Here is an 8,464-nt window from a genome sequence, read left to right on the forward strand (position 1 = left end):
TTTCTTAACCCTCCAAAGTCTTGGAAATCACTTGATGATCTGCTGCCAAGCACAAATTCAGACTCTGACATTCTCCTCCTCTCCTGAATACTGCACGTACACACAACTAAGGTGGCTCAGTGGAGGTGCTGCTGGTCTAGTTTTTCCTGTCTGAGTAACTGCCGTTAATTTAAACGGCAAACAGCAGGGATAACGCCGTTCTAGAGGCAGGGATCACTGCGGAGTTGCCTTCTGAAGGGAGCTGGGGCAGTGATGCAGGAACCAGCTTGTGGTTGGGCTGTTGAGATGCCAGGTGGCTGCCTCTCCCCCCCGCCCGGGGGCTCGAACCCTGCACCTCCGGCCCCGCAGGCGGATGCTCTGCCCCTGAGCCACGCCCCCGGCGCGGGGCCGGCTGGGTGGGGGTTGGGGGCGGGGGGGCGGGGGGAGGTGGCTCAGGGGCAACGCGCCGGGCTGGGAACTCGGAGGTCACCGGTTCTAACCCAGCCCCGGGCAGCGCCGTAGGCAACGGGTGCACGGCGGGGCTCTGGAAACGCCCCCCCCCCCCCCCCGCAGGAGCAGTTTGAACAGCGTTAGCCTGAGGAAGAGACATCACTGCACATTCTTGTCACTGTAACGCCCTGCCAAACCTGCCCCGTGAATAATTACGTGCTATTCAAATTATGAACCCTCATTTCCAGGCACTTTTTTGGGGTGGCTTCTACTAACGTCACTGGAAACGTACTCACATCTTGAAGCCAGTGAAAACAAACTGCTTGTTCATCTTGCGAGTAGAATAGTGTGGACAAAGAATGATTAAGACGATGGAGCCTTACAGTGGGAGTGTTAGGCTTACAGTTAGGCATTTTGGAGGGAGGGATTTTTTCTTTTTTCTTCTGCTGAGCCCGGGTGGCCCCAGAGCCGCAGCCAGCAGCCGGGTGTGTTCAGCAGGCAGAGCCGCTTTCACACACACCAACGTCCTTCAGCCGCATGTGGCCGAAACCTTTGCACGGCGACACCCCAATTTCAGTTACAGCCCCCAGGGGTAGAGACCACTGATGTGGGAAAGTAATGAAAACAACCTGCAGGCCCGGTCACTGCGGCCCCGGGCCTTGTCCCTACGGGACCGGCGGCGCCTGGAGCTCCGCACCCGCAGGAGCGGGGAGCCCCGACTCTCCCACGCCGTTCAAACCGGCTCCGTTACCTGGGCAGCTCACGCTAGTGCGCTCAGTCTTTCCGTTTTCCCTAGCGAACGGGGCCCCGGCTGCGCCCTGCTCTGCTCCGCTGCCTTCGGCCGCCATCTTGCCGGCCGCCCTCAGCGCCGCGGCGGAAGTGACGTGTTCGCCCCACGCGGCGCGGAACAGGCGGTGGCGCGCGACTGTGACGCACTTCCTGGCCCGGTAGCGGCGGGGAAGCACTCGTCCGGCGGCCGCGATGGGGGGAGGCGACCTGGTGAGGAGCGGCCGGGGCTCGGGCGGCGCTGAGCTGGGCTGTGAGGGGCGGAGGGCCTGTCCCGGGGCTCCGGGAACCGGCCGGGGCGCGGGCGGGCGGGCGGCGGCCCCGGGACGTGCGGGTTCGGCGGGGCCTGCGGCCGTTCCCCGCTCCCAGGACGCGCGGGACCTTCGGGGCCTACGGCCGTTCCCCGGTCCCGACGCGTCTCGGTGGGGCGGGACTGAGCGGGTGGAGCTGTCCGGGCCTCGACGCCGGCGTGGGAAGGCTGCGGGCTGGCACGGCTCGGAGCGGGCCCTTCCCCAGGGCCGGCGGCTCGGGCAGGTGGCCCCCCATTAACGGTGCCGGTGCGGTCTCTTCCCCCCCCCCCCCCCCCCCCGCGCGCCCCGCAGAACCTGAAGAAGAGCTGGCACCCCCAGACGCTGCGCAATGTTGAGAAGGTGTGGAAAGCCGAGCAGAAGCATGAAGCCGAGCGGAAGAAGATCGAGGAGCTGCAGCGGGAGCTGCAGGAGGAGCGAGCGCGGGAGGAGATGCAGCGATATGCTGAGGATATGGGCACTGTCAGGTGAGGGGGTGCGGGGGCCCCCCAGACCAGTGGGACCCAGCCCTGGCTACCCTTGGCAGGGCAAGCACTTGCTGATGAGGTCTTGCAGGTGCTCCTGGTGTTCCTGAGAGCGCCGTGGATTTCGTGGCCTTGACAATGAAATATTTCCACCCACCTTCATAAACCACTGCCTTAAAACGTAGTTTTACAGCTGTAAGAAGGAAAATAAGATGGTCTTATTTGCAACAGGAAAAGAGAAGAGAAGCTGGAATGGATGTACCAGGGTCCTGGTGGCATGGTGAACAGAGAAGAATATCTTATGGGTCGCCCCGTGGACAAATATGTCTTTGAGAAGACAGAAGACAAGGATGCGGGCTGTTCCAATGAGACAGGACTTCTCCCAGGCTCCATTTTTGCCAAGACGGGTGCCAATTCGGTCCTGGATATGGCAAACAAAATCCGGGAGGATCCACTTTTCATGATAAGGTACTAAACGATGGAGCTGAAAGCAGGGGTAGAGGAGGCAAAGCATCAGTATTAGCAGCTCGCTAACAACTATCTTATTTATATTTGTAAAGACTGCTGTTATATGTTTCTCGAAAGCTACATCTGCCTGTTTGTGAGCTCTAGGCTGTAGGTGGCAGTCCTGGCCGTGGAGAGGGCACTAGCATCTTGCACGACTGGTAGGGTTTTTGGTTGTGTGTTCTAGACACAGCAACGGAACATCAAATAACATATTTGAGTCGGTTTGCTGCTTGGGGTAACTTTGCTGATCTGATTTCAAATCAAAGCTTTTGTGATCTGAAGGAGCTGGTGATCATCATACAGGTCATCTAGCTGTAAGTTGCTAAATACGTACGGCAATGCAAAGATTGTTATGCACATTGGTTCATCCTTACCAGCTTAGCTCACCCTTTATGTGTATGTGATTGTGTCTGCTCTGAGAGTTCAGGCATTCAGTAACGTTGTAGGCAGACTGATGGTAACAGAACAAATTTTTGTTTACCCTACTATGTGCACTCCAAAGTGGAGAAGAAAAGGGCGCACTCCTCCTTAGTTGCATCTGTGTTGCCAAATGTACAAAACTTGCCTGTTTTCCTGTTTTATGTTTTTAGAGCTTGTGCTTGGTTGGTATCTTTCACAAAAAATAGTATGTTTTCACTTGTTTGACAATAGTAACTTTTCTTTCTGCTTAGAAAGAGGGAGGAGGAAAAGAAGAGAGAAGTTTTGAATAATCCTGTTAAAATGAAGAAAATCAAAGAATTGGTAGGTGTATCTCAGTACTTCCTTACAGACTGAAAGCACAGAAGACACTGGATCAAGGAGAGGATCATAGGTCAAAGTTAGCATTATTTAAGATAAAGAGCTAAGTTCCACTTCCTGATTCTTCACAGAAAAACAAAATAAATTCAGCTTCCTCTAATCCTGATATAATAGAACAAGGTTCTTTATCAGTTGCTCAGCAGGAATTAATTCATCTTCCTTTCAAGTTCAGTGTTATTTTACTCTTCCTGCTCTTCTGGTGTGCTTTTTTTAAGCTAGTGGTTAATTGTTGATTTACTACCTCACAGTGATTGCAGACATAGCATTTGACATGAGCTGGTACCAAACTGACAGTAGAGAAAACTCCCCTAGTTTTGAGAGAGGACCTTGTAAAATGGTTTAGGTTTTGTTCCAGGAGCCTTTCCACAGAGAACTTTTGTTACTTTGCCTTGTGATAGTGACTGCCCAAGTGTAGACGCAGTAATTATTACTAATGAAATGGTCTTTTGCTTTATAGCTGCAAAACAGTTTAGATAAAAAAGAGAAAAAGAAGAAGAAAGAGAAGAAGAAGAAGCACAAGAAACATCGACGTCGCAGTTCTAGCAGTGAAAGTGACAGCAGTGATGAGGAGCGAAGCAAAAATAAGTATGTTTTGAGGTTTTATAGTAAAAAAAATTTGTTTGTTGGTTGTCTCGTTTTCGTGTCTTCTTCAGATCTTCTCATTGAGTCTTTTTTTTTCTGATTAACACTATTATTTGGCCTAAATGTTTCTGTGTTGTTACTTCATTGGTTACATCATAACGTTATTTTTATGACATTTTGATGTTAAAAAAATATTCCTGAATTTATCTGCTCCAGAAGTACTATTCTGTTTTCTCTTTAGGTCTCAGAAGAGGATGAACAGTTCCTCCTGGAAACTTGCTCCTTCCAAAGTCCAGGATACGGTTTACAAGTACGTTTCACACCGCTGTTTGGGTAGCAAGTGCCCTGAGTTAGGAAGAGCAGGAGTTCTGGCAGTTTGTTGGAAGACTGCTTCACCAGCTAGAAGAGGATTGTGAGGGGTCATGATATAATAAGCTTTAAATTCAATTTGGAGCCATCTAAGTCTTGAAACTGAAGTTGTTCAGATCCTGGTAGCACTCCTATCTGCTCTGAATTCAAATTCAGCTTTATTTCGTTTCTCTTCACAGAGTTACTCATCTGTTTAAATATGCTGCTTGACTGCCTTGGCACTTTAGTTTACTGAACATTGTACAGAAATAATCTTTTAGGACACAGGTGTTAATGCAAACCTAGGGGGGAGATAAGGTAACCCAAACCACAGTGTACACTCCTTCCTGCACTTCGCCTGGTCTGAGGTCTCCTGTCGTCTTCCATCGTTATGCTCTTACATCTCTCCTGAAAGATACTTTTGAATTCCAGGTTAGAGACGCAGACCAGAGCCACAGGTCTCGGAGCTCTCCAGCTGCCGGCCAGGAACGGGCCTCCCACAAGCACCGGCATCGCTCCAGGTCCAGGAGCCAATCCCACTCTCCTCAGAGACGCTCTAGCAAGAAGAATTCCGAACAATCTGGATGCAGGGGGTCAAGATCTCCTTCTAGACACAGTAAACAGTGAGTGTGGCTAACCTGGATAACGTAAACCTAGGGCTGCTGGTGGGTTCGTTCTCTAGAATCAAAATCCCTCTTAGTCAGTCTCCTTCTACCACATCAGTGTTCTGGTCACGTTGTTGCTCGGTTCTGGGTGTAAAGGCAGGAGCTGTGCGACTGCAAGAGTGCAGGAGTGCACAGGTTAGCTCCTGGAGGGGACGTGGCACTTTTCATTTGGGATACCCTCTTTCTAGGTATCTTTCAAATATTGCTTGTAATTGTGCTTTATTTGGGCTACCAATTCTCTTTAAAAGGTATTTATAATTGTTGAATTATCCTTACTAAATGCCAATAAATGAGGTTCCGGGTGTGCGTATTGTTTGCTGATGAAATAAAGAAAACAGCAGTGAAAAACAGATGGAAATTACAGTACATTAAGAGTCATAGAATTTGTTTTCAAAGCAAACAGGGAACAGTCATGCAGATATGGGAAATACCTTGGTGTCAGAATGTATACAAAAAATCCAGGGGAAGGTTTAGAGGTGTGATAACGTATGTTCATCTGTTCTAATAAGGGTATTTCTGGGTTACAGACATAGTCGGGAGGAGAAAGGGAGAGCTAGAAGCCCTTCCCCTAAAAAGAGCTATCGACGCCAGCATACTCCAGGTTACACAAGGTGAGCAAAGGATGGAAGTTGCCCTGGTGATTTTGAAACAGCTGGGTGTAATCTGTGAACCAAATTTTATTCTGTTAACTAAAGTAGATTGGCTCGAATGTCCAGAAAGTCGGACAGAGAGTCCTAAAGTGCTCAGTTTGCTTGATTGTTAGTTAACACCTTGGACAGCTTCCCAAACCAACTCGCATGGTTGCTGGTTCTCCTTGTGTCTCGCATCACTGTGCAAGGCATTAATGTGAAGTCAGTCTTTGTCCGGTGGACTGTTAATTGGAAGCATTCTGTTTCACTGTCATCAGGAAAATATGACCTTGACAGCATCATCTTACCGGACAATTAAAAACTAGAAGGCTGAAAAGAGCGAGAAAACAGACTTGCTAGGGGTATGGTAAAGCAGAACATTTAGACATGTACTTACCAGCTTTGCTGATTGGCTACCGAAGGAAAAAACTTGTTAAACACCCATAGTTTTGGGGATTGTAAATCATCCCCAAAATTATTTGGGATGTAAATCATCCCCAAAATGAGGGGGGTGGGGTGCAGCGTGCTATCCGTTCGCAGCAGTGGTGTTTTTTCTACACAGAAAGATCTCGCCAGAGGAACTAGAGCGTAAACGCCAGGAAATGATGGAAAATGCCAAGTGGCGGGAAGAGGAGAGAGCAAACAACCTCAGGAAACACCGAAAGGAGGAGGAGCTGGAGAGGGAACTGGAGAAACTCGACTCCCGAGATGGAAAGTTCTTCAAGTGAGTGTCTTTTATCATCTGCTTTTTCATTCAAGGGAAATATAGGCCACAGCTTCTGAGGAGCGAGTGGTGGCCTCAGTGTTTGAGGTGTTTCAGATTATGGTAGAAGATCCCTCTCTACTGTATTTTACAGTAGAACTGGTGACATCTTCTGTTCTCAGATTCTCTCCTTAACCCAAAAGATAGCAATTTTTATGATGGCCTTAGTAGTCAGAATCGGAAACCAGTCATCACTTATATTTTTTTGCCTACCTGTAGAAACGCCTAGTAGTATTTTACACGCAGGTATTAAAAAGTTCTCGGTTTTCAGGAGTTTGCAACAGGTTTAGACTGGCAATTCCACCGGGAATCTGTGTACCCAGAGCCTTTGGGACTGAAACCTGTGCTCAGCAAGAAGTAAGACCATTTCTAAACACACTGTGGTAACCTACAGTCCCTTGTGCACGTGGCAGGCAAAGGAAGCTGGAGTGGCACAAGGCCTGGTGGGGGAAAGATCCTCTGGCAGCATTACGTATGGCAGAGCTGCTGCAGCACGGTATTCTCCAGGCTCTGTAAATTCATCGTAAATAATAAAACTTAATTCCTGAAGCTGCCCAGAGCTGAGATCCCATAAGGATGGCTTAAAATCACAGTAGATTTTTCTCCATAAGTGAAATCTCTTGTGGAGAGAGATTAGTGTGTGTTTCCCTGTGCAGAAGCAACTGGTTGAGCCAACACAAACTTTGTGTTTATTGGCGAGGGAGGTGGGCACGAGGAAATCCGGCAGCAAAACACAGCAACGTGATCTGAAGTAGTAAAAGAAAGCAAGTGGTCACAAGGATCCCTTCTCTCTCCTGTAGCTAATGTAGTCATTTACAGCGTGAGCTCTGGCATTCGGGCTCCCCAAGGACTGCTGCCCTCAGTTCAGGAACACGTTGCTTTTCCTTCGTTTGCTTCACAGAAAGCAACCAAGTCCCCTGTGCCGGATGCGTTTGTAATTAACGGTTAGTTATATTTGGAAGACGGAGGAGATTTGAGAGCTAGTGAAAATATATTTCTGAGCACTGACCTTAAATGAGGCGTTGAATCTGTCACAAGCCAAACTAAAAGGTACTTGATTCTTTCAGTGGAGGCTTCAATAGAAAATTGCTGGTTTCTATGTTAATTTTGGTAGATGACTTGGGGATGGTGAATCCTGCTAGAAGTGATGTAATGTTTGGAAAGAGATTCTGATTTCTTTCTTTGGTTCAATTTTCTGCAGTCGCTTAAAACTGGAGAGTGCATCTACTTCCACCCTAGAAGATCGAGTGAAACGAAACATCTACTCCCTTCAGAGGACTCCTGCTGCCTTGGAAAAAAACTTTATGCAGAGATGAAACTTGGTCTTCCTCTGCTCCTATGCAGGAGTTAAATGGATGCTGATTCCCAAAGGTGAGAGACCTCCAGCACAGACTCGCTGCTCCCTACAGGAACAGTTTCCATCTCCCAGAGAGGCGCTGGATTTCTGTGCTGCAGCCCACAGCGTGTTCCGAACTTGGGGCATTTTGAATACATTTGTAATGAGTATGACCTTGCAAGCAAACCTTTGCTGGAGAACTCGTGAGCCTTTATATTCTATTTTTAATGTATTGCCAGGTCTTTTCCTTCTCTCTTCACCTTGACTGGTATCACTTTTGTATATTGTTATAACCAAATTATGCCAGCTGGTAACTGCTTTCTACATCGGGCAGATTGTCCGAGCTCTTTGTGTGACAGAGCAAAAAGACCTATTTTTGTTAGTACTTAAATATCAGAGCAGAACAAATTGACATGCACGATAATTTCATGGAATTTGATAAAAGTTACGTGAGTAACAGACAAAATCCTGTTCGATAACTGTCACCGTTTCAGATGTGTGTTTGGAGTGTGATCTTAGATGAGTCTGCAAAATATCTGTAGCCGTTACTTGGTTGCTTGCAGATTTGAATGGGGTTTGACCCAAAGGAGGCTGCTTCGAAGGGAAACGAGCTGATACAGCAAATATTTCTCTGGGAATTTGTAATGTAAGTAATGTGTATATGTACAGCAGTGTAGATGTATTATTATTATTTTTTAAATTAAGAATTTTACTGTCATTTTTAAACGTTCTTTGTGGCTTTTTGGGGGGTGGGAGGGACAGGGGTGAGCACCCCTGTCAAAGGGACGGGTGTGTGAGGGCCTGGGAGGCGGTGGCTGCCCCTTGGCGGGGTTCTCGCGGCCCCGGTAC

At 48.2% G+C, this 8,464-nt stretch overlaps 1 protein-coding gene across 1 annotated transcript; it reads left to right on the forward strand.

The window, feature by feature from the left end:
- The first annotated feature begins 1,347 nt into the window (after positions 1-1,347).
- Positions 1,348-8,341, forward strand: CWC25 (CWC25 spliceosome associated protein homolog). Its single transcript, XM_037411636.1, is given in 11 exon segments — positions 1,348-1,428; positions 1,818-1,990; positions 2,219-2,455; positions 3,166-3,235; positions 3,750-3,877; positions 4,116-4,155; positions 4,158-4,184; positions 4,655-4,845; positions 5,415-5,498; positions 6,079-6,240; positions 7,481-8,341. Coding segments are annotated over 11 exon segments (1,245 nt in total). The 5' UTR covers positions 1,348-1,410; the 3' UTR covers positions 7,596-8,341.
- Positions 8,342-8,464: the final 123 nt, after the last annotated feature.

Source organism: Falco rusticolus, chromosome 18 (genome assembly GCF_015220075.1).
Source record: "Falco rusticolus isolate bFalRus1 chromosome 18, bFalRus1.pri, whole genome shotgun sequence".
In the NCBI taxonomy this organism is placed as follows: Eukaryota; Metazoa; Chordata; class Aves; order Falconiformes; family Falconidae; genus Falco; species Falco rusticolus.